Source organism: Penicillium arizonense (genome assembly GCF_001773325.1).
Source record: "Penicillium arizonense strain CBS 141311 chromosome Unknown PENARI_contig008, whole genome shotgun sequence".
Classification (NCBI taxonomy): domain Eukaryota; kingdom Fungi; phylum Ascomycota; class Eurotiomycetes; order Eurotiales; family Aspergillaceae; genus Penicillium; species Penicillium arizonense.
Genome location: NW_019173285.1, coordinates 697,957 through 724,230, shown reverse-complemented (window position 1 = coordinate 724,230; position 26,274 = coordinate 697,957). Strand labels below are relative to the sequence as shown.

Sequence of the window (26,274 nt, the reverse complement as noted above, 5' to 3'; positions counted from 1 at the left end):
ATGTTTATCGACCAAAGTACCTAAAAATCATCCCCCTCTTTATCAATAATCATCTGAAACTCTTCAATTACAAGCGAATCAAGATGGCCTCTCTAGACAACCTCAAAGCCTCTGAGGGAGAAGATAGTAGCCTCCTAAAAGAAGAAATCCAAAGGCTAGTCGACACAGCAGGCTGGCAACTACAGAACGGCGATGAAATCCAGAAGACATACCATTGTCGAACCTGGACTAAGATCAGCGTTCGTTATAGAAACCACAAAAAAGCTATATGATGCCGATGCTGATGCTGATGCCGACTCTTACAGGACTTCTTCACGGGCGTAGCAACCAAATGCAAAGAGGTGAACCATCACCCGAAAGTGATTTTGGTATGGATGTCCACGCTCGATGTTTATGCGTCAGCTACGTAGTACTGACTTGTCATAAAGGATTATAACTCCATCACCTTCTTCTGGAAAACTCATTCCCCTCCTGGTCTCTCCCAGAAGGATGTTCATATGGCTGATTTTTGTGATGCTTGGGCGAAGGTCGTTAAGACTGTTCCTGCTGAAAGTGCGCCAACTTGTTCTGATGCATAAGTAGCTAGTTAACAGGGATTTTCCTCCGAGAGGTCTATCCTTTTCTTGTTATTTCTGTTGTTTTTTGTTGAATGGACGGGACAACCCAGGATAGAGTTTCATACTTTATTTCCTATTAAATCTGTAGCTCTCCCTGTAAACAGGCTAGTTCTATCTTATGTCAGATTACATTGTAGTGCTATCCATATCAAGCTTTCACTTTCATGACGACAGGACTACCGTCCTAGTGGACCAACAACCGAGCTCACCATGACGGCAGCTTCCCGCTCCCAGTTACCCACGACAACGGTCTCGGTTCCTGACCGGCCCTTCTCGGCCAACAGGCTTGTTGCTGAAACACGTGATGCGCGAAGCACACACTCCTTGATCTCGACTCTCAGTCGATCGCGATTGGACCGTAGTGTTCGTGCAGAGACACCGCCGCGGTTGACGATTTCCTGGACGCGCGAGGTGAGGGATGAGGCGAGGGAGCGCCAGTAGTAGGAAGGTAGTGATGAAGTATCCAGGGCCTGGAGGAGAGGCTGTAAGAGATTAGACGTGGCTGATGGTGCGGTTTGGGACCCGGCGGCCTCGTCGGTTGTGGTGGTCGAATTCAAGAGGGGGTGAGGTGGTGGGCGGAGATTTTTGAGAATAGTCTCGAGAGCGACGATGTCCTGGCATCTTGCGGAGATATCGGCTAGAGTTCGATCCATGATTGGCAGTTGGGAGAGGGCTCGGGCGAGTGAGTTCACGGATGTCATGATTGCGGTGTGCATGTACCCTTGTAGTGTTGACAACAGGAGTTCGGGCTTGTAGTCAGATGCAGTGGTGGCTCCTTTGGGGATGGGTGAAAGGAGATATAAAGTGGTCGCAGCGGTTGCTAGGCGTGCTCGCGCATCTCGGGCTTGTTTGTAGCCGGATGGCATGGATTGGCTGTTGCCGCTTGCTGAGTTTGAGGACAAAGAGAACCGGTTGATGGTCTGCTGTGCTCTGGATTTGACCATGTTCTCTGCGGGAATGACAAACTCTCCTCGGAGAGTGCGAATGACCTTCACCCGGTCCAAGCCGTAGCCCTCTTCGCCTTCCGCTGCAGCTGAGAACATTTCACGCAGATTGAGGATCGTGTAAGCTGCTCTTTCCAACGCACGGAACCCATCTTTTCCAGACGGTGATGCCGCCGGGTCCGCGCCTGCTGAAATAGCCGGTCCTATTGAGCCTCGGCCTGTAATTTCAGCGACTTGACTCTCCAGCTGTCTGCCTAGCGTCAAGCAACGTGTAACAGCCCTTGCTAGTCTGACCGTTGCCAGTGAGTTTTCAGCGGCAATGCGAGCTTCGTCGGCCGCTTGCCATTTTTGGACCACTTCTTTTTGAAGACGTTCGTATCCTCGGGTCACTGATTCAATTTGCGTCCCTGATTCCTTGAGAATGTGATCTGCTGCTGCAGTCCTGTCTTGCGTGTGTGCAAGCAATGGGAGGGCTGATTTTGTTGTCAATGCATGAATGTGTGTGTCGATCTCCTGGAGATCAAATAGTACCCGGGATAATGGTGTCGATAGATCCAGTGGAGTGTCTGTTGCATTGTTTGTGCTGTTCACCAGTGTATTGGCGAATGAAGACGGGGAGAACTCCGGGTCCAAGAAGGCCTCGTAGTCTATATACGAGGGGTCTCCTTCCGCCATTTTGGTCTAGACGCGTCTAATTTCTGGACTGCTGCATGGGAGAAAGAGCAGAAGCTGGTCAAGTCAAGATACACTCTAGACTAGCCAATCCAGGTTTGGCAGTGGGCGAGGATTGAATCCCAAGTCTCTTCAATGGGATATCAAGAACGTAGATGGGAGAGGGATATCGACGAGGGACCACATGGCAGCCAATCACGTGTTGGTGTCTTAGTCATCCTATACATCTCACCTCGATATGCAAATGTAGAGCGATTTCCCTTGTTTAAGTGGCATATGAATGATGAAAGGTTATTAAGCTGGTCATAAAGAGTATCGTTTGCACTTGCACAAGTCAATTGGTGTTTCTAGGTTCAGGAGTATTCATATATTGTCACAGTGACCGTATGTGTCAAGCTTAACGCAAGCCAAATGGCGTATGGATGCCGATCTCACGACACAAAGAACGACAGCCAATGAATATCGCATTTCGAATAAAGCCAGTCGGCGTTTTACTTTCAGCGCCTTCCAATGACACGGCGGGGTTCCTCAAACTCTCCACAGATAAGACTTCGGAGATAATTCCGATGTGATCGTAAAGGGTAATTCTTTCCCGGTCGAGTCCCGGTCGAGTTTGTTTCAGACTCTTAAACAACTGAAAGTATACACAATATCCCACAAACACTCTAGACTCCCAACACTACACTGATTCACCATGTCAACATCTACAACCACCCAAACCGAGCAATCAGTCCGCCTAACCAGCGAAGACCAACTCCCCCCACTCCCCTCAGCAGCAAACGATGCCTCATTCCAAGGCCTGGCCCGGGGAACCCGCAATGGAACCCTCAAGCTACGCGGCATCCCCACCTTCACAAACCTCCAAGAAAAGCGCCAGTGGATGAAGGAGCATATGGCCGCTGCATTCCGCTACTTCGGCAAGCTGGGCTATAATGAGGGCGTTTCGGGTCACATTTCTATGCGAGGTATGTATCCATATATGCATATACATACCCTAACTGCCTCTTGCGCAGGGGCAATGCTAATATGAACACTAAATGTCTATAGACCCCATTCTCGCAGACCATTTCTGGATGAACCCCTTCGCAAAGCACTTCTCAACCATCAAGGCATCGGACCTCGTACTGCTAGATGCAGATGGGTTCGTTGTTGATGGTGGTGCCCAGCTGCCGGTTAATGAAGCCGGGTTCCTGATTCATTCTGAGATTCACAAGGCCCGGCCTGATGTTGTTGCGGCGGCGCATACGCATGGTATTCATGGGAAGACGTGGAGTTCGTTTGGGAAGCCAATCGAGATGCTTACTCAAGGTTAGTTGGCTCCAACCTTGGAAGGCTGTGAATTGCCTTTTTCGGATTCGGTTTGTGCTAATGTGGGATTAATTAGATGCTTGTAACTTCTTTGGTCGACTTGGTGTTTATGAAGACCATGGTGGCATTGTTCTCTCTTCGGAGGAGGGAAAGAATATTGCGAAGGCGTTGGGTCCGGATAATATTGCGTGTATTCTGCAGAATCATGGGTTAGTTGATATTTTTCACTTTTCCTTCCATTTGTGGCTAACCTTTGTTTGGTTTTGTCTAGACTTTTGACTGTTGGTCGAACCGTCGATGAAGCCGCTATTCTCTACTCTATGCTAGAGCACGCTTGTCACTCGCAGCTTATGGCTGATGCGGCCGCTGCCAATGGCATCCCGAAGAAGATTATTGATGATGCTGCGGCTAAGTTCACTGCTGAGGCTGCTCAGAACCCTGTAAGTTGTGGTGCCAGCTCTTAGACCTACAGCCGTGTGGACACTGATATTTCAAAGCATAACTTCTATACCGAGTTCCAGCCTGAGTATGATTTGCTTGTTGAGGAGACCAATGGAAGGTTCCTTGAGTGATAGTCTTGGAGGCAATATAGTCTTGCAGAGACCCTTTTTGGCCAGTTTTGGCTACGATTTGGTAACTTGTTCTAGCCATACGTTCGTAGTGGCAAAAAAAAAATCTATCGTCTTTCATAATCTCTAGCTGGAAACGGTGTTGGCTGTACGTTTGAAGATCAACTAACGTTATTTATTGATCAGGACATATGAAACAACCTGCCGAGTTGATATACTGCGTACAAGGTATAATAAGGTTCCTAGGTAGTCCAGGTCATACTAAGGAAGAAGAAATCTGCAATTGTACATGTTCCATTTTCATACAGCTCGTCGTCAGCTCAACTGACAAGAATAATAATACACACCCAACACATATTAAGAAAAGATACAGATTAAAAAACAAAAAAAGGGAATCAATTAAATCAAACGCCATCTATACAGATGCAACCGCCGCAAGGGTATACAAAATGGAAAAGGAAGCGTCAATAGGACCTCACAGACCCAGGCGTGAAGAAAAGGCCAAAACGGATAACAATCAGGCCAGAAAATAAAATAAAAGTCGTTCATAACCCCGATTCTTTCCCAAGAAAACATCCAAAGGACGTAGAAGGGTAGGGAGATGGGGGCTGGTTTCATACAGCACGCTCACCAGCATGCTTCATATCATCCAATTCATATTCCTGCAAGCTGCGCTCACGGCCACGACCCCGACCAAAGCTTGACTCCTGCTGACCATCACCAGCAGAAGGCTGAGAAGACGACCCAGCTTGGCGGCTACTACTACCACCACCAAGCCCACCAAAGGAAATAGGCTCGAGCTCGCGTCTCTGGCAAGCCCACATACCCAGGAACGTCATCATAGCCGCGCTGGCAAATTGCAGACCCCACCAGAGGAAATTGGTGGGTAAGGAGTGGGTGTAGAAGGTCGTGGCGACGAGGTGAAGGAAGTGGATTGTCAGAGCGAAGTCCGGGATCAGCTTTGAGCGAGAGACGAAGAGGAGGAGGAAGATGACGCTGAGTGCTGGTTAGAATTGCTCTTTCTCTTCGCACACTTTGTGTGCTGTACTGTGCTATGCTGTGGCCAACTCACCTAATAAAGCAATTCAACATCCAAACCAACCCCAACATCCAGCCAATAGTCGTATCCCCCCTCAGCGAGTCCCACCCAAAGATCAAATCCAGTGAGAAGGGTGCACCATATACGACTGTCGTGAATAGGATGAGCACCGTCGCGCAGGCATAGTAGGCAACCTGCAGCAGGAGGATCTTGCGGATAATCTTCAGCGGAGGGAGTTCGGTGCGCGACCCCGCTGGTGGACGCCGGCGCGCGGGCATCAACTATATTTATGGGGAGTGTTCCCTCTGGTATGTAGTGGTTTGTGTATGTGCGTGAGTGTGTTGAGGTGTGCTGGAGCTCGGTGCGGTACCCGAGGTCAGGGTGGAAGGAGGCGTTAGGGAAGAAGGATCATGCGATAGGGTCAGGTAGAGCAGTTGTTCCAGGGAAAGGGTAACAGATATGGAGAGTAGCCGGCGTAAAGGTGGCTCTCTGGGCTGTGTATTATATGCAGAATATGGGAAACGTGTGCAGGTGGAAAAAGGGCCGGAGATCGACCTACGATCAACAGTCTTGGCGGTCTCAGTGCTTTCGAATCCCGCTCCGTCACTACCTTCATCTGCACCTTTTTGACTGCTTGCTTTGCCCTGATGCTGAATACGTTTCAACCTCAAGCCTAATATCCAATTTATACGCCCGCACACCACCTCCGATTCTCTATCCTTCCAAAATGGGCTGGTTACCCTGGTCTTCCGGCGAGTCAAAGAAGAATGAAGCCTCCGACGGCGGCCGCATTGCCCCAGACCGAACAAGTCGCGCACGCTGCTGGGAAAGCCGGGATTTATTCTTTGCTTGTTTAGACAAGAATGATATCCTGGATGGAATCAAGGAGGACAAGAAGGCGCGACAGAAGTGTGCGAAAGAGGTCGAGGAGTTTGAGGCTGCTTGTTCACAGAGCTGGGTACGTATAGAATTCTTGCCTGGAATCTATCCTTTTGTTTCTTCTTTCTTTTGGAATTCGGGCTCGTGGCTTGCATTGCAATATATGGATTAGATTTACTAACGCTGGGTGTTTGGTGTGTAGGTGAAATACTTCAAGGAGAAGCGCGTGATGGAATACAACCGGGATAAGACGATCGAGCGGATTCAGAAGGAGGACGCGGCCAAGGTGAAGGAATTGAAGTCGCAGGGCTGGGGATCTAAGTAAGAAGGCGGCTTGGTTCTGTCGGCAGACGGTTTCTGTACAATATGTAGCATATCCACTCTTAGCACGTATCCTGATGATTCTTTCAATGACACTCGCACTTGTAGGTCTAAAGGCCTTCTTATTTAATTTGATCTAGACTACGAGAAGTAACTGGTTTGATGCAATTGTGGACTGAGGAAAGTACATCTAAATAAGGTAAAGAATATGTGCAGAGAAGCGAAAGATCATATTATATCCAGTTTGTGGAAAAGCATACGGTCACAGCATAGCAAATGTGAGCCAATGTTGGAAATAAAATATCAACTCCGTCCTAGACACCACCTGTAGCCCTAATATCTAATATCTTGCTGCCCTTGGGCCCGTGAGTAAAATAGCAATAAACGCCTATTGTTGCAGGAACAGGCTTTCAGCCAGAAAAAAAGAGAAGGAAAGGTAAAGAAAACCGAATGAAGCAACCAAAATCCACCGACAGGAATGCGAGAACGCCAAGGTCCAGAGAAAAGGAAACTCGCAAAGTGAACCTTAAGTTCAAATGAGAATGACGAATGAGAAGAGAGTCGTAAAATCATTGCTTCCATTTTGTCAGATGGTGCATCAGGTTCTGGATCTGGGGACTAGAGGGACCCTGGCCCTGCGGCTGTTGTCCGCCCAAACCCTTGGCTAGGAGAGAAAGTAGGTTGGGATCCGTGACAACAGGCGCGTTCGGAGGCTGAAGATTAAATGGAGGAAGTAGTTGCTGTGGGTTGGTAGAAACAGGTGGAGGGCGACTCGCATTGGTCAGGAGACTGGCGAGATCAGCTGGAGGGGGTGGGTTGGGAGAGGCAAATGGTGACTGAGTAGCAGACACAGGCTGCGAAGGTGAAGGTCGCTGGAGTGCCGACAAGAGAGACGAAAGGCTAGGGCCATCCAGAGAGCCAATGAGGTTTGCAATGTTGGGAGGGTTAGAGAGCGCAGGTAGACCTGGCTGAGGAATTGCCATGGGCGGCACTGCGGGGATACCAAAGGCGGGATTTGGTGCAAATGCGGCCGGTGCAGCTCCTCGTTGCATGGCTTGAGCCTGATGGCTCAGAAGTTCAGCGGACAAATTAGGTTCCAGCTCGGGATAATCTGCAATTCTTCGTTAGAAGTGTCAATGGGCAATTGGCTGATAGAATGTGCTTACCGAGGAATCGAACGTTGTCCAACCCGGCGGTCCGATCAAACAACTGCAGAGGAATCTTCCTGGAGATTTGATTGGGACGCGAAAGGCGAACAACTGCAAGAACACCTTCGATGAACTGGCGATGAACTGCTGCGCCAAGGGGAATCCGAGGACCGAGAACCAGTACGTCTACTCGTAACCCACGATTGCGGAAGGCATTTTCGACATGAAGAACAAAGTTTCTGGGTCATGTTAGTATTCTTTTCAAGCAAATCGGCACCACGAGCATGTAACTAACCTGTCGAGTTCTTCAAGCACGAGGATCTGCACTTCTGGTACATCACGAGGAACTCGTCGAGGCACAGGCAAATCTGCTTCGCCTTCATAGATACCACGCGCCCTAGGGCTCAGACTGCGATAGCGCCGATCTCTGGAATAGGGAGACCGAGGGGAACGTGGAGATCGAGAACGTCTTCGTCGCTCAAACCTTTCTGGGGTTCTATCTCGCGACCGATATCCATCTCTAGTCCGGAAAGGCCTAGGGGAGGGTGATCGCGGCGGACGACGATCATCGCGCCGGCGGTGAGAGGGCTCATCCCGGAAATCGCTGAAAGGCAATCGACTTGGCTCATAGGGCCGGTCGTATCGATCGCCAGGGACCCGATTGGTAGGTCGTGCGGGAGCACGGCTGAACTCCGGTGACCGCGAGCGACGCGCCGGCGGTGCTCGGGAAGACTCTGGCACTGGAGCAGGACGAGTAGATCTTTGAGGCTTGGAGATTTCGAGATCTGGAAAGGAGTCAGTAGGCGCATTGAATGATTGGATGAGAGCGATTGGGGCACTCACGTATCTTTCGGCCCCGCACGATCGCCCCTTGCTCGACTTCAAGCGCCGCATGGCAAGAGGGAGCCTCCAAAAATTGTATAAATCCATAAGCCTGTTTGATCGATATCTGTGCCAGTTTGCCGTATTTATGGAAGATATGGAACATATCCCGCTTGGTGACTCGCTCGGTAGGAAGGTTGCCTGTACATAACAACCGTGGTCAGAGATAACTGGTATAGATATAAGTAGGGATACCACGAACCAACAAACAACCTCGATCCCATGGGAAACCGGTCCCAGAGACCTTCCGTCACGTAAATACGCTCATCGTGTAGGAACTCGTCGTATTTCTTTTGGACCTCGGGGCCCCAAGGGGCATCATCATCGATGCCTTTGATTGGCCGACCCTGCTTATCAACGCGGCCTTTCTTCGGGGCCAGCGCAGGGTCTTGCGAGGATCCCTGCGACTCTGGCACGGTAGAGGGAGTCTGGAAGCTGGCAATAGGGGGTGGAGGCAAATTTTTGACGGACGAGGCCGTGCCAGGGGCAATAGAGTAGGGCTGGGACTGGTTCTGGGGAGGGTTACTGGGTTGGGCTGGATAGGCGGGCGCTGCATTGGCCTCATGGGCAGGCGGGTCGGGGTTCACCTCACCATTGGGGGCAAACTGAGGATTTGGGACAGGGTAATGGGTAGTTTGGGCAGGGATGCCCTGGGTTAGGAGGGGTTCGTCCGTGGGTGCTTGATGGAAAGACGAGTTTTCAGCTAGAGGCAGGGCCCCGGTGCTGGGGGCGGCTGCACCGGAGTTGGGCTTGGAGAGATTGTCGAGGAGATTCTGGAAATTGACTCCCGTATTAGGGCCTTCGTCTTCCTTCTCGGCATCTAGGCGATTCGGCAGCTGGGTGGTACTGTCTACTTCGCCGGTGGCGAAGCCTTGGGATACCGGAGCAACCGGCACCACATGGGCGTAAGAAGGATCAGAGAGAGAGTATCCTGCATTGCCAGAGCCCTCGGTTCCAGAAGTAGGAGGGTAGTATGTCGCAGCAATAGTCATATCATTCTGCGTCGCACGATCTTGCCCATGATAACTACCTGCGTCCTGGTTCTGACGCGGTCCTCCTCCATTTAGATTCTCGTGCCACCCATCATGTATCTGTCCCTGGTTATACACCGAACGTTCGTAGGTTGAAGTATCGTTGAAGACGGGGTCCATTTGATTCTCCAGTACGGGAATGTTGGCTGGCTCCGGGATATGCAGCGGTCGAGGGCTTTCCGGAGTCAAAGTCTTTCCACGAAAGTGAAGCGCTTCATCGGCAGGCGTCATGTAGGACAGGAGGTCGTTTCATCTACGGAAGAAGGATGTGAAGAGGAAAATTGGCCAGATGGGAATTTTCGCGCAAGCTAAGGTGGGGCGATGGGAAAAGATTGGGTCGGTCGGGCTTGGTAACCCTAGAGGGGAAGGTAAAAGAGTAAAAAGGAGGGAAAAGGAAGCGAGCAAACATGAAAGGATCAGGTGGGCAGCTTGAGGCGTTTACCAGCAAACTCTTAGGACATGCAGGAGGTGCACGGAGTACATGGAAGTCACATCATAACTAGGGGGAGGACCTGGCCAGGTAAACTTTTCGTCACTTAAGGGTCACTTTCCGGGAGTTACGTAGTCAGATGACCCTAACAGTGCTTGATCCCCCATGTGCTAAAATAGAAGGCTTCTACGGCTTCCAAGGCCCATACACTAGCGGGGATCGGACAACTTCCTATAATTGCCGTTTTCAATTAGTCACTCTCCACTTCTCTCTTCTTCATCACTCGGGGTTACTGCGATGTATAGCCGATCATGGCACCTCCGGGTGCTACCTCAATTGCGGTACTTCACGACTCGCTCTGATGTCCAGATTGCCAGAGACTGGCTAACAGGCCTCAATCGCCAGACCATACCCCGCCACATCTGTGAGGTTTCTTTCAGCCGGTCCAGCGGCCCGGGCGGGCAGAATGTGAACAAGTCAGTGACTCCACTTGGAGGATCCCTGTCGCAGACTCGGTGCTGATCCTGATCTTGTTATGAAACAGGGTGAATTCAAAGGCGACATTGAAGGTCCCCTTCGACTCGTTGTTGCCATTGGTACCCCCGTTGATGTACCAACCGCTACGGACCTCCCGATATGCCGCCGAGAGGACCCAATGTCTGGTCATCCAATCCGACGAGGAGCGCAAACAAGCTAATAATGTGGAGGCTTGCTTTGACAAGCTCTACCAGCTGTTAAAGAACACTGCCAAGGAGGTGGTCCCAGGTGAGACCACGCAAGCGCAAAGAGATCATGTGCAGAAATTGTATGCTATCCTACTGTTCGGTATGTCCGAGTCTAACAGAGATTACAGACAACGCGCTCAGAATGAGGGTCGCATCAAATCTAAGAAACTGCACAGCAATAAGAAAAGCAGTCGGCGGGGAAGCAAGTACGATGATTGATGCAACGGGTTTATAACATAGGATTAATCCGCCATCCTGAATTTTGATTCAATCCGATCAACGCCTAAATGCTAAGTGCAAATACCTGGGTATGCTATTTTACTCCGACGCACGCTCCGCACTGCGGATGGTGGCTGCAATGGCCTTCTGCAACGAAGGATCCAAGCCTTCGGTTGCTGCGATGGGCTGCAGCCAGTTGACTACCTGGCGGGCAAGTTCCTTACCCAGGGGGTACTCTCTTAGACGCGCAAGCGAGCTACCAAGAGCCCGCGGGAAACCGGGGGATGTGACGGGAACTCCAGCCGTGGGGAACTTGATATAGCAGATCTGTGTCCGGGGGCTGGAAGGCTTGTTCTCGCGCATAGTCTCGACCACATGGCCCAGGATCTTCTCAAGACAAGGCACATCCTGGAACTCCCACACCATATTGTAGAACTCCTGCCCGAACCGATCATCATGGTTGAAGTGCTTCGAGGCGGTATCGAAAATGGTGATTGGAATAGCACCGCTCAGGGCAGGTGTAGCGTTGAGGTTTTGCAGCGCAACCTGATCGACTTCTCCATCCTCTTCCGTGCTCGGGTCGATATCTTCAGCTGTGATCTTTGGCATGGCAATCATATCGGCGTCCGGGTCGTCAATCCCTGCCTCTTCGACTGGCTGGGGCTTTTGGTTCTCATCCAAACCCAAGATGCGTTGGCGAGCAACCAGCTTGGCAATATAGATCAATTCCAGCTTGGCATATTGCGTCCAAATTGTCCTTGAACTCTTGCAGAAGCGAAGACCGCGTTGCATGTAACTCCGAGCCTGTGTCATATCGGCGTGGTCATCGAGAACATTTTTCGCAGCGTAGACCCATAATTCGGCGCTGGTTGGGTGTAGGCGCAGAGCGTCGGTGAATATCAGAGACAACTTCTTGTGGGCCTTCTGCTTCCGTGCGTAATCGATATATTGGACCCAAAGGTTTAGATCACCCTGGAACTTGCGAGTAGCCCGGTCGAGAACGAAGAAGATGCGTCGCTGGCCATTGAATCCCGCCGACCGAATTCCAAGTCGCTTCACTCGCTTCTTTCGCAGAACATCGAGGTTCATTTCATATTCAGCATAGCGCACAAAGTCCGCGGGTTGCGCACCACGAGCATTGATCTTGTGCTCGAAGTCTGACCGTTTCTTCACGATTGAGGAAATTTCATCCTAGACATGCGAATTAGCTGTTGTTCTGCGTGCCAGCGCACTCTCGGCTTGCCTTGGTGAAAATCCCCTTGCTTTCATATTCTTTGAGCTCTGGTACCGACTTCTCGAGGAAGAACCGAGCTTTGTCTGTTGCGGCGGACATGGTTGCTGTTGGGAAAAAAAAAGTCGGCATCCCGCATTGAAAAAACACCGATCAGCCCCAGAGTGCGCTTAACCGCTTTTGGCTTAGCGTAGAGGACAGTTAGAACCACCGAGGGATCCGAAGGTTGTTTTCCCTTCCTTCAGGGGCCGTTTGCTCGTGACAGCTAATCTGAGTCGTTCTCTTGTCTTTTCTTCTCGCCACTCTTTTTTGCCTCTTTGTTCTATATACGGGATTGCATTTCCCTCGCCATGGCTCCCCGATACAAGGACGGAGATGCCGTGGTCGCCGTAAGTGTTGATGCGCGATGGTCTGAGGCGCCACTGACAGGATCTAGATCAATGGCAAATGGGTTGCTTGGTCTCACACCCTCTTCGCCTACGCAGCATTCATCAGCGCGTTGATTGTCGGCGTTGCTTTGCACTACCACAAAATCGTCCAAAACGAACACTACGGCTACCCCGACGAATGGTTCCCCTCCGTGTCCGCGACCATTGGTGATCGCTATCCCGAACGGTCTTTCTTCCAGGTCTTCATCGCCATTACCTCCGGACCTCGTTTCGCCCTTGTCTTCCTGTGGTACATCCTCACGTCGCGTCCCAATTCGACTTTGCCCAAGCTCGTTGCCGGCGTGGGTATCTTCCGTACTTTGACTTGTGGAGGTTGGACCTACGTTACGTCTACCGACGACCATGACTGGCACGATATCTTCATGATCTCGTATCTGGTTGCTACTTTGCCATGGACTCTTGGCTGCCTTGCGCTCAGCCCCAACAACCGCCGTGCTGTCAAGTACCGCAAGATTATGGCGAGCTTGTTCTTTGGAACATTGGTTCCTTTGATTTACTATTTCATTCAACACAAGGTCCACAAGATTCCTGGTGGTGAGTTTTTATCATATGGTCATTGAATTTGGTGACACCGTTTGCTGATCAGTATATTCTAGCCTACACCAAGTACGCCTTCTTCGAGTGGTCCCTGATTCTGTTCGATGTCGGTTTCGATGCGATCACCGCATTGGACTTTGAGAGCTTTGAACTTGTGGTGAGAGATGTAAAGGGCGTTAGCAGAGGGTATGTACCGTGGCTTCCAAAATGACACCATCCACATCAAATGTATAGTGCCGAAGGCTACATTGGTTATGAAAGAAAACAAGTTCTGAATTTGCATTCATTAGGCAGTTGAAGACGACTGCGGACTCTGTCTTGGAAAAAGAGTGTGTACAATCCCATAACCACAACCACAACCCCGGAAGTTAACCAGTAGATAGGAAGGGCAAGTCGGTGGGCAACACATTCGGCGAGGGCTTCTTCTGGACCGAGATCATTGACGCTGCCTCTGATGTCTACAACGGGGTAAGATCCGCTCGCCACCTATCGATATTACGCATTACTGACTGGGCTGTAGTTCGTTTTCTGGACCATTGTGACAGCTCTCCCCGTGCTTGTCTGGTGTAAGTGACAAATCTCTCCTGGGTTGAACTTGTCTAATCTTAGTAGACTTCCCTCTGTGGCACATGGGTATCTCTGGCTATGAGGTCGCCATTGTTTGCTGCACTTCCCCATTGCTCTTAGTTATTCCATCTTTGAGATACGCGGCGACCAAGAACCTCCGCCTGCTTCACCTGGCCTCACTCGTTGGCCTTTTGGCATACAGGTTCCAGGACCCTGCCAACCGTCTCTTTGTGACTGGTTTCGCTCTTGCTACCACATGTGCAGCATGGACCACCGGCTTCTTCGCCGAAAGAGCCAACAGCCCTCGTCTTGAGGCCCGCATCATGGCCTGGGGCGTTGGACTGATCATGTCTGTCGTTGCCAAGTTCGCATGCAAGACCAACAATCCCCTTTGGCCTATTGTTCACGCCGAGAACGGTGGCTGGAACAAGATTGGTATCTTCATCGCTCTGTTCGCTGTCTTAAGATCCCAGAGAGGCTCAAACACCAGCGGTGGTGATTACTTGCCCGCGAGTGGCAAGAAGGGCTCGTCCCTCCTGGCTGGTATTGGATTTGGTGGTCTGATGTTCGCCATTGTCTCTCTCCTGACCGACTCGAGCACCATGATCTCGTGGGTGTGGGATGGATACCCAGTGCGTGGACCGCTTGCCGCTCCCCACGGTGCTCTGACCATCTTCGCCATGGGTGCCGGTCTTGTGTATGGTATCTTCCACCCTGCTGTCGCTGGTAGCTGGACTGCCTTTGGTCTCGGTTCTCTTGGTGCTGCTCTCCTCACTTGCTACCACCACTGGACCGGATACTATGGCGCGCTCGCTCTGGCGTTCTACATCATGGCTGTTGCTCCCGTCTTGATTGTGTCCAGTGTCCGTCACTCTCCTGCGAGCACTTTCGGCATTGGCTTCGTCGTCTATGTATTCCTCCTGCTCTTCCACGTTTGGGTGGTTGCCTATGCCTTCGTCCCAGGTGGTCCTCTCGTTCGTGAGCACACTGACTGGCTCATGATTACCACCATGCTGTCCATTGGAGCCGGTGTCTTCTCTGCCGCCACCTCGAACTCCACTCGCTCCCGTAACAAGCCCGTCAGCCCCAACAGCAAGAGACAGCGTTCGTATTACATCTACGTCCTGGCTGCATTGCAACTGCTTTCCGTCTCTGTGGCCTACCTGCGCTTCCCAACCAACGACTACACCCCCCACCACAAGGAGGACAAAGTTGTAACCGCTGGTATCTGGACCGTCCACTTTGGTCTCGACAACAACATGTGGTCCTCTGAGCGCCGCATGCGCGATGTCATCGGTGAGCTCGAGCTGGACGTCATTGGTTTCCTCGAGTCGGACAACCAGCGAATCATCATGGGTAACAAGGACGTCACCCAGTTCATTGCTGAGGACCTTGGCTACTACTCCGACTTTGGCCCCGGCCCTAACAAGCACACCTGGGGCTCTGCCTTGCTTTCCAAGTTCCCCATCGTCAACTCCACCCACCACCTCCTGCCCTCTCCCGTGGGTGAGCTCGCACCCGCCATCCACGCTACCCTCGACATGTACGGCGAGATGGTTGATGTTGTTGTCTTCCATTCTGGTCAGGAAGAGGATCCTGAGGACCGCCGTTTGCAGAGCGAGTATCTGTCCAAACTGATGGGCGACTCCCCCCGTCCTCTGATCCTGTTAAGTTACCTCGTCACCAAGCCGCTCGAGGGTAACTACAACACCTACGTGAGCGAGCGTAGCCAGATGAAGGATATCGATCCCACCGACTGGGATAGATGGTGCGAGTACCTCCTCTTCAAGAAGTTGCACCGTACCGGCTACGCCCGTATCAGTCGTGACACCATCACGGACACCGAGATTCAGGTAAGTTTCACAAATCTCCCAATGCGGTCTTCAACTCTAACCATTCCATGTCACAGGTTGGCAAGTTCGTCATCGGCGAGCCCGAGCCCGAAACCGAGATGCGCATTCCCGAAGAGATGGTCCCCGTCGGCCGCCGGTTCCCTGCCCTATTCCGTGGTGAGGGAGTGCGTGGCCACCGCTACCACGTCTTCGACGAGCCCAGATACTGGCAGTAAGCGGCCGTGTATCTGGACAAAGATGAAGGTACATCTGCAAAAAAAAATGGTTTAGAAATAGGTGGTCGCTATGATTTTCTGCTGTGTGACATAATTTAGGGAACAGCGCTGGCATTCCAATATTTGGGCCCGCAATGGTACTCCTACTTAAATGACGATATATTCTTTTTTCCCTTGATCTGGCTGTTCTATTTGAATTCCGAATGGCTTGCGCTCCACTTCGTCCTGCGTGGCCGAACAGCCGAAGTTAACAATTTATGTCAAGCTCTACATGGTTTGTGGAGGAACGTCGTAATATCAAGTGAGGAATGTGAGAGTAGGGCAGTTGACCAGATCTACAACTCTCGGTCTATGCACATCGCACTCAGCGTTAATCTTGCGCTCTTTGTTCCCAGGTGCCAAATCCAGTAAATTCTCGGCAATTTCTCCAACCAGAGGCAATTTTTTTTCTGTGCAGTCATGTGTCTTGACATGTTCTTTGTGCACACAGTTCTTTATTATACGCCAAGAGGCACTCTATACTTAAGTATAGTAACGAGACTATACTAAAACCATTAAACCTAGGATGATTTTATTGATCATATCAAATTTATAAGGCATCCAATTTATATGCTATTATTTCTGACCCAGATCCTGTCTTGCTTGCGCGCATTCGATATGAGGCCATAGAGCATTCAAGCACAGGGCAATGACACCAGAGTCGTATGCTCACATTCCAGGGGAAGAGCTCATATCCTGATTAGAGCTGGGGATTGTTAGATCTCGGTACTAGACATCACCGCACAGACTTATCACTCTCGATGTTCCGCTCTCTTTGTCTTACTTTTTGACTGGATTTCTGGTGTCGAAACAAGACTAACCCGAGGATACGGTCTTTTGGTGAACTTACTTTTATCAGGCTATTTTTGTTCTAGACTTGTCAATCAAATCTAATTTCAGCTTGATTTTCCCAGACTAAAACTGTTGATCGCCACCTCCACTTCCGAGCTAGCCCTAACCCGCAACCCCCTTTGACAATATACCGGTTCACAGGGTCCAGGGAAACGTGTCGATCCTGGAGTGCTGTTAGATCATCGCTATTATTCGTAAGTGCTTGTGCTTCTGGCCTCATTTGTTATTGGAATTTTGAGTCTTAGTCTAGGTAAACATCATCTGAGGCTCGAGGGCAGGATTAGTCTCTTTAGGCTCATTGTGAGGCACTTGTCCTTGTCCTCTTCGATATTCTACAGCTTACTGTTCTTTGTCTTATTAATTTCTATTCAAGTTTTGGCTTCTCTCACTTGTTCATATTCCGTGGTTGGTCCCTTCATTGTTTCGTGTACACCTTGCAATCTGCTACATCTTGTCTCGCTTTCTGATTACCTGTATTTTGTGGGTCCGAAGTTTCGGCTCTCTGTTTTGGGGATAGAGACTTACGTTTATCAGGCTTCAGGTAAATGACCGGAGCGACCTCTTGGTGCAGCTATCGCGTTACATTTATACCAATTCATTTTGGTTTATGAAAGGACGAAGTTAAAGTCTTACTCTCAAGGTCAAACTAAAACGTCTCTTGTCAGTACGTTGAGTTATTTTGGGTGGGCCTGTGACAGGCTGGGTGGGTATACAAAGAAGTTCGGAGACTCCATTTATAACTCTCTTTGATCCGGTAGGCCATTGAACGCTATATTTTCTGACCTCTTCGCTTTGTTAACATGAATAGAGGAATGCCCATTTATTAATATAGAGTGACACTTCCAATGTCATCCTCCGTCCCCTGATCAAACTCCTCATCATCCTCAGGGTTTATCTTAGCATCACACTCGGTATGGCTCATTCAATATCTCACGGCATGTCTCATAACTAACAGATCAATTTTAGAAGCACAAATCAGCCAATAAAGATGCCGTCCAAGCGTGTACGTGCTCAGAAGAAGAAGCGGTCGGAATCTCCCCCTGAAAGTTCGGGGGACGAGTGGGATTCCGACTCAAAACGCCCGGCGAAGAAAGCGAGGACAGCTCCGAATGCCAAGAAAGCCGAAGCCACAAAGGCTGTAGCCCCCAAGACAACAGGGAACGATACTCGAAAGGTGCCATCTTCCGAGCAGCCCAGAAGACTTTCCATCAAAGAGTACCGGACCGGACCAAGAGCGGATCCTGCTTTCTACAGGTATAATCGGCGTCCAGACCGTCCGGCATTTATAATTCCGCAAACTGAGCCTCCGGTTCTCAAGTCCGAGGAGATATGGAATGATCATGTGCCCCTGTCTGCGCCCAGGCATCTTGAAGGCAAGCTTGGAGATATCGTCGTACCCGACATCTATTTCGGGAACATGGCACCGACGCCACGTTGGTATGTCATGCCAGAGCGCGGTCCACCTCGGCCGTCTCAACCTTCTTCGAACGGCAATTCCAAGCGCAGCAGTGTTGCTAGCACGTCCAGTTCCAGTTCCACTTCAACACCTAAAATCCAGAGCTGGATTTGGGTCTTCGAGGCGGGCGAATTCGGGTCCTGGAAGAGGCTGGAATATGATCAGCTCTACGAGTACGCGTATCTGTGTCTATACCAGGCGTTGCAAGACCCGTCCCAGCAGGAACGCATCCGACATGCCGTTCACGGGCCATTCAATGGGCCAATGCAGCCACCGCATCAATTACTGCCTAGTCTACCTGGGAGACCGCTCACTGGTTACTTTGTCTTGGACCAGAAGTGGACTAGCATCTTGGAGAAGCCTCCAGGTTTGCGTGATTCATTTTATTACTTCCCCGACTATAAACGTCCGACCTTGGCTGTCAGGCCAGATCCTACCGGTCATAATACTGCGAATACGCATGTTATTCCTCGGACGATGTTCAATCTCATGCACAAGTCCTTGTCGAGGAAACCTGCAGTTTCGCGGGAGCAGTCGGTTTCCCCGACCAGCCATGCAGGGTCTGGCATCCGGGGAAGTCAGGCGTTGGAAGATCCTGAGAAGACGGATCCAGGCAAGGATCGCGATCTGGAGCGAAACGATGAGGGTAAAATTGCACGACTCGGTGAGTACAGATGGATTTGGTTTGGTGTTGTTCTCCTCGTTCTTTCCATGTTTCTTTGCCTCTTCTTGTATGTCTTCAAGGTATTCAAACCATGATGTATACTATGACTGTCCCTAATGAACTGTTGAGGGGTGTGTGAGGTGTCTTTTGACCGCATTGTGAGACAATCCCAAGAGTTGTATATCACTCAGGGCTTCATCAGGCACTATAATTGGCTGTCAAGGCTCTGGGGCAGAGGGCTTTGTTTTCTCCTGCATTCTTCATTATCCCTTGCATGTCACATCCTTTGGTGTGCCTACTTGGGCAATTTTTTGATGCTTACACGTTGTTAGTCGAGTGCTTATGCTGACATATTGACTCTAGATGCGGCCTCGATGAAAGTTAATCCGTCTCGCGAGGAATCGCCAGACTGTCTCTTTTCTGAGAGCGAGAGCGAAGAAGAGTGATACGACCAATCTAGTAGGTAGAATTTTTATAGGGATTGCGTTGCAAGCCAGAAAATAGGGGCTGGGAAAAGTACTTAAGATGGTTGTCACTCGTGGTTGGGAGCTATAATTGGAAGAAGATGACGGTTGATATTGAATGAAAAGAGTCCACGAGGCCAGCGATCCACCCACGGGGCTAGCTTTTATCTTTAATTTCCAGGCAGGATGTAGCGTGTAGAAAAAAAAAGTGCTGATACTGAAATGCCATATGAACCAATTTAAGAGGTAGTGGATACACCTTCCCACCTGCGATAGCGTGTTGTTGAAAGGATAGGAAAGATCTTCTGAGTAATAATGGTGACGGTAAAACTGCCGCCTCGGGAAGTGATCGGCTCCCGGGTGATCGTCTCATCGGCCCGTCCCGTGTTTGGTTGTCATATATTGGGAGCCTCGACTTGGCTCGTCTTTCCAAGCACTCAAGATCGTCCATAGCGGCAATGGAGAGCAATCCGCACACCCTAATCGTGTCTGTGGGTTGCAGATCTCGGGCACTAGGGAGCGGAGTCCGTCGGTCCTGCGCAAATGGCTGGGCTGAACCTCCAAATGCCGAAATAACGCCTGTTTTGGAAAAGGTGAATGCCCTCCGTCCTTTCGACGGAAAAAGTTCTGACCCATACATGTTGCAGATTCGGTTATTTGCAAAAATTTGTCAACGAGACCCCTCGGAAGCGCGATAGGTTTTTGTGTCTCCAGCCCCCCGGGATTCGACTCTTGCCGTTAGACGATATAAATGCCCGCTGGAACTCGGTGTTTTTGATGCTGAAGCGAGCCAGCAGGTTGCGATGATTTATTCACCAATACTGCCAACAAAGTGGAGATTTAAAGGAAATAAATTAAAGAAGTGAAAGAAAAAGGCTGCAAATGCATTGTCATGAAGTTGTACACTAGGAAAAGATAGAAATACATGTCATGCCTTGTAGCCTTAGTTGCCCGCAACAACAGCCAGGCCCTCATAGATCTTCTTCTTGACGGCAAGGAAGCTGCCCGCTCCACGACCCAAAGAAGACTGGCCAATTGAAGACTGCGCCGTCGCTTCGATCTCAATCTTGCCAGTGCCCGATTTGCGGACAGCGACGCACTTGTCAATCAACAGCGTTCCTTCACCACGGAACTCGGCAGTGTGGCCAGCTGCTTGCATCAGCCTACGAAGATCAGCCAAGCGCAAATCGCCGACATGTAGAGGGCGTGTCACGGATCTGGTTCCCGCGGCCATATTGGCAGGGAGGATATCGAGAAGGGGATAGACATCTGGCCTTTCGGTTGATTTGTTGTCTTGTTCTAAGGCCGGGGCAACGGCAGATGAAGCTGCTTCATCTTTCAGCTGCTTCATCTTCTTGCCTACTGTTTCGGTGTCGCTATCGTCGACGATGGGTTCTGGACCTCGCAGTTGGGCTGTGAGAGCAACCACACCCAGACTGCGGACGTGCTGCCAGTTGAGTCGTCGGACGAGGGTGTTGCTCAGTTTGACCATCCAAGCATTCGTATCGACACTGGCATCGATGACCTCGCCATTGACGGGCGTGAAAATGATAGAAGCCGAGTCAAAGTGGGGATCGGCGACAATAGCACCAGGTTTGGCAGCCAGTAGCTTCTTGCATTCAGAAGCCAGGGCATCGGTTTCTTCCTTCATTCCACCGACCAAGATCAACTTCTGAGGTTGGATGAGCGGGATCAACATTTCCAAGCTACGCTTGTCGTGCAAACCCATGAAATCAACGAAAGCAATCCTAGCGTGGAGTGTGACGCTCTGCGGATGGAACACGGCCTTGGCAGGTCCTTCGAATGTCTGACCATCTGCTTCGTCTTCAGACTCTACGGCCTCATCGGCATCTTCGCCATCGGTGGCAAGGCTGAGATCATCATCGTCGACCTTCCGGCCATCCATGTGTAGACGCTTTCGCCCTGTTGCGCTGCCGGACAACTTTCGCCCATTAGGCCCAACGGTATCATCCCATCGTCGCTTTTGGCCAAGCTTAGTTTCCGCATCGGACCGCCGTTGTTGCATATCAATCTCTTCACGTTCCTCGGCTCGTAGGTATTCCTCCGGGCGAATGAATTCTCCGTATTCGTCACCCTTCTTTCTTGGTGCCACGAAAGGGAACATGCGCTCGCGACCCTTTTTACCACGCACATCATAATCGTAGACGTTCTTTCGGCGAAGCAGAATATTGACACCAAGATCCTCATCACTGACGGCAAGCTTGCTGCGACTGGCATGGGCAAGTGATGCTGAAAAGTTCAATGCTCGGCCCTGCTGTTCAGGATCCGAGTCTTCGGAAGATGTTGAGCTCGATCCGTCATCAAGAGCGTCTGCAACGTTTTCAATAGGCTCTTGGCCCCGGGTTTGTGATGTGTCTTGCAGCTGGCGTTTAGTAGCAAGATACTGCTGGTATAGTAACTGCTCTCCGGGATCGAGAGGTGCCCGCTGCACATCTGTCCAAGACAGTTCTCGTCCGCCGCTGTGGACTTGTTCGAGCAATTCACCATCCGATCCCTTTTCCATGGCCACACCATCTCTTCGTTCTTGATACCACTCCCAGATCATTTTTCCGAGGCTCATCGAACTCTGAGAATCCTCTGTTGCTTCAGTCGTCTCTTCCCTGCGGAAGGACTCGGTCAATAACAACAAATTATTGGGCCCTTCGGCCAATTGTCGAAGAGACTCCTTTGAGAAGCCCCAGTCAAGAGATGTATCAGATGCAAGAATGACCTTAGGGCCTTCGTCTGCCAGAAGCTTTTCGAGTCGCTTCTTGCGCTCAATGATCTTCAGGTGCTTGAAATGGAACGGTCCTGCGCCCTTGCTAGAGCCCTTATCTTGTCCACCTGTCCTTTGCCCATTCGTGGCATCTGTGCTTTCCGCAGCTTCGAACTCGCGTACAATATTCTCGTCCATCCACTCGAGCATGCTTCGGGCAAGTCGCATTGTGGTGGTAACCTTCTTACCGGCCAAATATAATCCTGCCCCTTGGAGAACATCATCTTTATTGCCAGCTGACGCATCGCGCCAGGAATGCTCCAAAGAATAGGCCAGCTCTAAAACTCGCGCACTTGTGTCAGTCGGAATGAGAACAGTGCCGCCCTTCGCAAGACTACTGCGGATCATATCGAGAAGAAGATCGTCCCGCTTTTTACGCCCTCCGGAGAGTGCCAGCTTATCTCCTCCCTTGGTACTGCAGATCAAAGCCGTAGGTTTTCGTAACTGCTCAATAACCTCTGCTCCGCTGGCACCTGAGCCGCCAAACCAAGCAGCGCCTGCAACCACGCTCTCGCGGGCCTGATTCCAGTCCATTGCATATACAATAGACTCCAGCCCATGCTGGATGTGCCAAATTGTTCCACCGACGGTGTGACCGGCATTGTAAGCCGTGAGGGTGAGCCCGTTTAACGGCGGCGAGAACGGCGAAGGGAGCGGCTGGTGAGGTTGAGAGTATTTGAGCGGTTGAATGAGAGAGAAATATCGAGAGATCTCCTCCGCAGCCGGCGATTGAAGGAGTATTCGGCTTGTGCTGCCAGAAGCTTCGGTGTCTCGATCACCCGGCACACCCGCCAATGCTGAAGCTGCGCCAGACTCTGAGACAGAGGTCTTCGGTAGGAAGGTGGCAGCAAGCGGTGCTGAGGCATAGAGGTCTTGTAAGAGGGTACGGCCGAAGGCGATGACGGGACTTGTTGCGTAGATTGGAATTTGCGTGAAGAGGGGGAAGGTTCTGCAGCAGTGAACCAAGGCGCCGATGTGCGCCGGTGTAGCGTGTGTCAGGAGAATGAGAGAGAGGGTTGGGATATGTCTGTTCATCGTGTTAGTTTATCCTGCAGAAACAGCTTGGCCGCATTCGCACTTCTCAAGTTTCGCTAAATCAAGGGTATCAAAGCTATCATCCCAACCAACATCTACAAGGATCTTGATACCCCCATCAAGCTCCAAGATAGACTGTGAGGCCCGTGACGATGACGATTGCGCGCCTAGGAGAGGGGTGAAAGTAAACATCGTGGGAATCTGCCGTCGCTTGCAGCGAGCCTAGTCGCAATTGGCTCGGTCCAAATATATGGTAACAGTTCGGGCGATTGTTACGCAGATGTATGTTGGAATTTCATTCAGTCGATTTCATTTGGTAAAAGGATCAATCCATTGTCAGAGGGTGTCAAACGGGTCTGATTTGCGTGAGTTGAGACAAAGAGCCTGACGCGATGATAGGTCAGATGACTGGCAAGCTATCTGGGTCGATACCAGTGTTTTTATTGGTTCCAGTTATATACCTTCCATCACCACTTGGGACGAGTTGGAAGTTTCCACTTCAGTCTTGACTTCGCAAGGTCGCTGGTTCGATCCAGGCTCGTCACATACTTTTTTTTGCATCCCTTATATATCAATTATTTTCTAAAAAATTTACCACTATCGATGTAATTTGATTTATTTTTGTTTAGGAGAGCGGGCGACTGAAGCTCATAAGTTCGCTAGTTCAATCCCGACCTGTCCCATTCTTTTCTTGTATCGAATTAAGGCGATAAGGATGCTAGCCCGGAGAATATAGATCAATCAGAATTGGGAGAAAAGAACAAGATTGACAAACATGGTATTCCTAATAACATGTGTTGACCCAAGCGCATTATAACCTATCAAATACCCGAACTCCAGCTATGGGAAACTAATCTCTCTATCTAATTTTTCTGAAATAGAACAACACGATGTTGTGAAGAGCCAGTGTCACCTCTAAACGGAGATATCATCAGATCCTTCACCGTCATCATCATCATTATCCTCGGTAGGAATCTCTTGAATGATATCATTGGTCCGAGGGCCGGTATATTTCCTGCAATATCAAGACACGTTAGTACGTCAGACGACGAGCAGAATGATACGACTCTTCCAATATATCTTACCCCCGAGCCGCAACCCACCACCAAACCATTGCAAAAGCGGCAATGAAACCACCAACACAGATAGCATAATTCCTGCGCGGGAGATATTAGTAAAACTCACACCCTAAAACCGCCAGTCCCAGTTCAAGGCGACTTACATGTTTGCAGGTGTCACAGGTAACTGTGGAGGGAATAAGAGTATAGTACTGATGAACAAGACCCATATAACAGCAACGTAGTTGATAGGGGTACCCCATCTCCCAAGCGTGAAGGGACCCTCAATGAACTTGACCTTGGACTTGTACAGTTGGTGAGCAAGGATAACAGAAACATAGGACAGGTCCAGTGCCGGAGCAGTAATGTTGAAGATAGCAGTAGCCGTTTGCGTAGAACCGATGGCGATGCAGTTCAAGCTAATGCTGAATATAACCACGAACCACACGGCGTTGACGGGCGTGTGGGTGTGGGGATTGACTTTTGATAGGAATCTACATGATATCAGCTTGAACTAGCTTGTGATCTGGGGAATAATTATACTTTGAGAACGGAAGAGCGTCATCCCGGGCGAAAGCATAGGCCATTCTTGTATCTGCCAGCATAGCTGAGCAGCCTGTGAAGAATTGAACTAGAATTGCGAATGCCCACATTGCTGTGCCACCTCGCTTCCCACCGGCGTTGAGGAAGATTTGAGCGGCTGGAAGGCCGGTGGGGGAGTTTAGGATTCCTTCGAAGTCTGTTAGACAGAAACACATTGAGACTGTTAGAAGCCATCCGAATGCTCCAGAGACTAGAACGGCTGTTTTGATGGCAATTGGGCCTCGTACGGCTGCATCATGGGTCTCTTCGGACATACTGCGAAAGCCATTAGAAAAGCCAGTGCGGTGAGGTCTAAGCTACCTACTGTGTTGTCCCATCGTAGTCTGTCATTGTCCAGGCCACAGACAGGAATCCCAAGAAAAAGGAGAACACTTTTGAGCCCCACCCTGAGCCATCGGTGAAGTGGCCAAAGACCCAGGAAGCTGGCTGTTTGTTGGGGGTTAGGGTTATCAACGCAATGCAGATGGCGATTGTGGCGCCGACTATGCTTTCATTAGCTTCAGACCATCAATATGAAATATATCAAAACGCACTGTTGATCGGAGCAAACCACAAGATGATTCGATGTAAAGACTTTGTTGTAAGGGAACATATAACCCCAAGTACACATAGTAGTGCGATTGACACCAAAACGGTTTCCAGCGCAGTCCTGAAAGCACATTAGCTCAAGTTTATGACCTAGTAGTTGGGACCTCACGGTGAATACGAATATTTGCCATCGACAAGATCCGAGTTCATACTGACACAAGCCAGTAACATCTGGCTGACAGTATATGCCACACTCGACACGCCAGCAGTCTGGCCGAGGAGGTTACACCATCCCTGAATCCACGAAAAGATCGGAACCTGGTCGGGAGGTACGACGTGTTTCGTGACAAAGTACATTCCTCCCGCCGTAGGATATGCTGATACTAGCTCCGCTACTGAGCTTCCAATGCACATCGCCATAACGGAGCCAATCAGCCAACACCACACGGCGGTTGCGGGACCGCCAGCCGACAACGGCGCACCGAATGTCGCAGGCACGGAGCCCAGCACGCCCAGGATTGAGATGGCATATGAGACGGTTGACCATTTGGAGAATTCTCGTCGCAATTCCTAGTCCAGATCGTTATCAGATGTTGCCCCGCAATTGATCACAACCCCTGTGAATACCTGTTTATACCCAATTCGAGCCAGCAGTAGCTCATCGTCATCGTGGATTGTGGCCATTGGAGCTTGAAGGGTTTGTATAGCCCCCCTTTCTCTGACTTTGCGATCCGGATCTGGCTTTACTGTTAGGTCCATGGCGAGGTGAGGTGGGCAATATATGCAAGGAGGTAAAAAGATAACGAAAAAGAAAAGAAAATGGCATCGGTAAAACTCACAGAGTGTCAGTGTCTACCCTACTTGTGTTACATCTATATTCGAAAAAAGTGATCAAGGGGCTAGAAGTGCCGAACGACTAACAGGGAGGGAAAAACGGTGGGATGAACAGCAAAAACAAGCCCTAAGCTTCAGACGGGACTAGCATCGGCATTGGGCCTGCAATTTGATAAGCGGAAATGACTTGATTCGAGACAAATGCCGGTCAAGGCGTAATAGAGACAGTTGCAAGCGATAGATGAAAATTCACCGGGCTTAGCATGTGCACAAAGAACGGGAATAGCGTTGGTCCGAGTGGCATGGTTAGCCTGTGCATGGTTAGCCTC

At 50.3% G+C, this 26,274-nt stretch overlaps 12 protein-coding genes across 12 annotated transcripts; 6 read left to right on the top strand and 6 right to left on the bottom strand.

Moving 5' to 3' along the window:
- Nucleotides 1–83: 83 nt before the first annotated feature.
- PENARI_c008G01253 (4a-hydroxytetrahydrobiopterin dehydratase) lies at nt 84–578 on the top strand (the record flags this gene model as incomplete). The annotated part of the gene is made up of 3 exons (XM_022631309.1): nt 84–239; nt 306–368; nt 429–578. 3 exons carry the CDS (start codon nt 84–86, stop codon nt 576–578), a joined length of 369 nt encoding a protein of 122 aa, XP_022488619.1.
- Nucleotides 579–793: 215 nt separating this feature from the next.
- PENARI_c008G04518 (putative Golgi transport complex component Cog5) lies at nt 794–2,236 on the bottom strand (the record flags this gene model as incomplete). Its single annotated transcript, XM_022631421.1, has 1 exon — nt 794–2,236. One exon carries the CDS (start codon nt 2,234–2,236, stop codon nt 794–796), a length of 1,443 nt encoding a protein of 480 aa, XP_022488843.1.
- A 691-nt stretch (nt 2,237–2,927) lies between these two features.
- Nucleotides 2,928–4,113, top strand: PENARI_c008G06836 (class II aldolase/adducin domain protein; the record flags this gene model as incomplete). The annotated part of the gene is made up of 5 exons (XM_022631496.1): nt 2,928–3,198; nt 3,281–3,541; nt 3,618–3,750; nt 3,813–3,981; nt 4,039–4,113. The coding sequence occupies 5 exons, from the start codon at nt 2,928–2,930 to the stop codon at nt 4,111–4,113; spliced, it is 909 nt and encodes a 302-aa protein (XP_022488832.1).
- A 611-nt stretch (nt 4,114–4,724) lies between these two features.
- Nucleotides 4,725–5,427, bottom strand: PENARI_c008G11799 (protein SYS1; the record flags this gene model as incomplete). Its single annotated transcript, XM_022631671.1, has 2 exons — nt 4,725–5,106; nt 5,183–5,427. 2 exons carry the CDS (start codon nt 5,425–5,427, stop codon nt 4,725–4,727), a joined length of 627 nt encoding a protein of 208 aa, XP_022488491.1.
- Nucleotides 5,428–5,876: 449 nt separating this feature from the next.
- On the top strand, nt 5,877–6,353 carry PENARI_c008G07451 (cytochrome c oxidase subunit 6B family protein; the record flags this gene model as incomplete). The annotated part of the gene is made up of 2 exons (XM_022631514.1): nt 5,877–6,107; nt 6,231–6,353. 2 exons carry the CDS (start codon nt 5,877–5,879, stop codon nt 6,351–6,353), a joined length of 354 nt encoding a protein of 117 aa, XP_022488715.1.
- A 565-nt stretch (nt 6,354–6,918) lies between these two features.
- On the bottom strand, nt 6,919–9,641 carry PENARI_c008G04796 (putative RNA-binding protein (Nab3); the record flags this gene model as incomplete). Its single annotated transcript, XM_022631433.1, has 5 exons — nt 6,919–7,460; nt 7,516–7,736; nt 7,793–8,282; nt 8,341–8,520; nt 8,582–9,641. 5 exons carry the CDS (start codon nt 9,639–9,641, stop codon nt 6,919–6,921), a joined length of 2,493 nt encoding a protein of 830 aa, XP_022488533.1.
- A 510-nt stretch (nt 9,642–10,151) lies between these two features.
- PENARI_c008G00566 (peptidyl-tRNA hydrolase domain protein) lies at nt 10,152–10,784 on the top strand (the record flags this gene model as incomplete). The annotated part of the gene is made up of 3 exons (XM_022631283.1): nt 10,152–10,181; nt 10,246–10,316; nt 10,385–10,784. The coding sequence occupies 3 exons, from the start codon at nt 10,152–10,154 to the stop codon at nt 10,782–10,784; spliced, it is 501 nt and encodes a 166-aa protein (XP_022488636.1).
- A 99-nt stretch (nt 10,785–10,883) lies between these two features.
- Nucleotides 10,884–12,117, bottom strand: PENARI_c008G02532 (snoRNA-binding rRNA-processing protein UTP6; the record flags this gene model as incomplete). Its single annotated transcript, XM_022631357.1, has 2 exons — nt 10,884–11,975; nt 12,073–12,117. 2 exons carry the CDS (start codon nt 12,115–12,117, stop codon nt 10,884–10,886), a joined length of 1,137 nt encoding a protein of 378 aa, XP_022488493.1.
- Nucleotides 12,118–12,365: 248 nt separating this feature from the next.
- On the top strand, nt 12,366–15,636 carry PENARI_c008G05842 (uncharacterized protein; the record flags this gene model as incomplete). The annotated part of the gene is made up of 8 exons (XM_022631467.1): nt 12,366–12,404; nt 12,452–12,998; nt 13,061–13,187; nt 13,292–13,330; nt 13,385–13,469; nt 13,522–13,567; nt 13,614–15,421; nt 15,478–15,636. 8 exons carry the CDS (start codon nt 12,366–12,368, stop codon nt 15,634–15,636), a joined length of 2,850 nt encoding a protein of 949 aa, XP_022488762.1.
- Nucleotides 15,637–17,515: 1,879 nt separating this feature from the next.
- PENARI_c008G11377 (uncharacterized protein) lies at nt 17,516–19,093 on the top strand (the record flags this gene model as incomplete). The annotated part of the gene is made up of 2 exons (XM_022631660.1): nt 17,516–18,647; nt 19,011–19,093. 2 exons carry the CDS (start codon nt 17,516–17,518, stop codon nt 19,091–19,093), a joined length of 1,215 nt encoding a protein of 404 aa, XP_022488737.1.
- A 961-nt stretch (nt 19,094–20,054) lies between these two features.
- PENARI_c008G06528 (cleavage polyadenylation factor subunit CFT2) lies at nt 20,055–23,114 on the bottom strand (the record flags this gene model as incomplete). The annotated part of the gene is made up of 2 exons (XM_022631485.1): nt 20,055–22,914; nt 22,966–23,114. 2 exons carry the CDS (start codon nt 23,112–23,114, stop codon nt 20,055–20,057), a joined length of 3,009 nt encoding a protein of 1,002 aa, XP_022488802.1.
- Nucleotides 23,115–23,837: 723 nt separating this feature from the next.
- On the bottom strand, nt 23,838–25,795 carry PENARI_c008G06190 (uncharacterized protein; the record flags this gene model as incomplete). The annotated part of the gene is made up of 8 exons (XM_022631477.1): nt 23,838–23,937; nt 24,008–24,079; nt 24,145–24,474; nt 24,524–24,838; nt 24,888–25,065; nt 25,117–25,232; nt 25,281–25,681; nt 25,739–25,795. 8 exons carry the CDS (start codon nt 25,793–25,795, stop codon nt 23,838–23,840), a joined length of 1,569 nt encoding a protein of 522 aa, XP_022488455.1.
- Nucleotides 25,796–26,274: the final 479 nt, after the last annotated feature.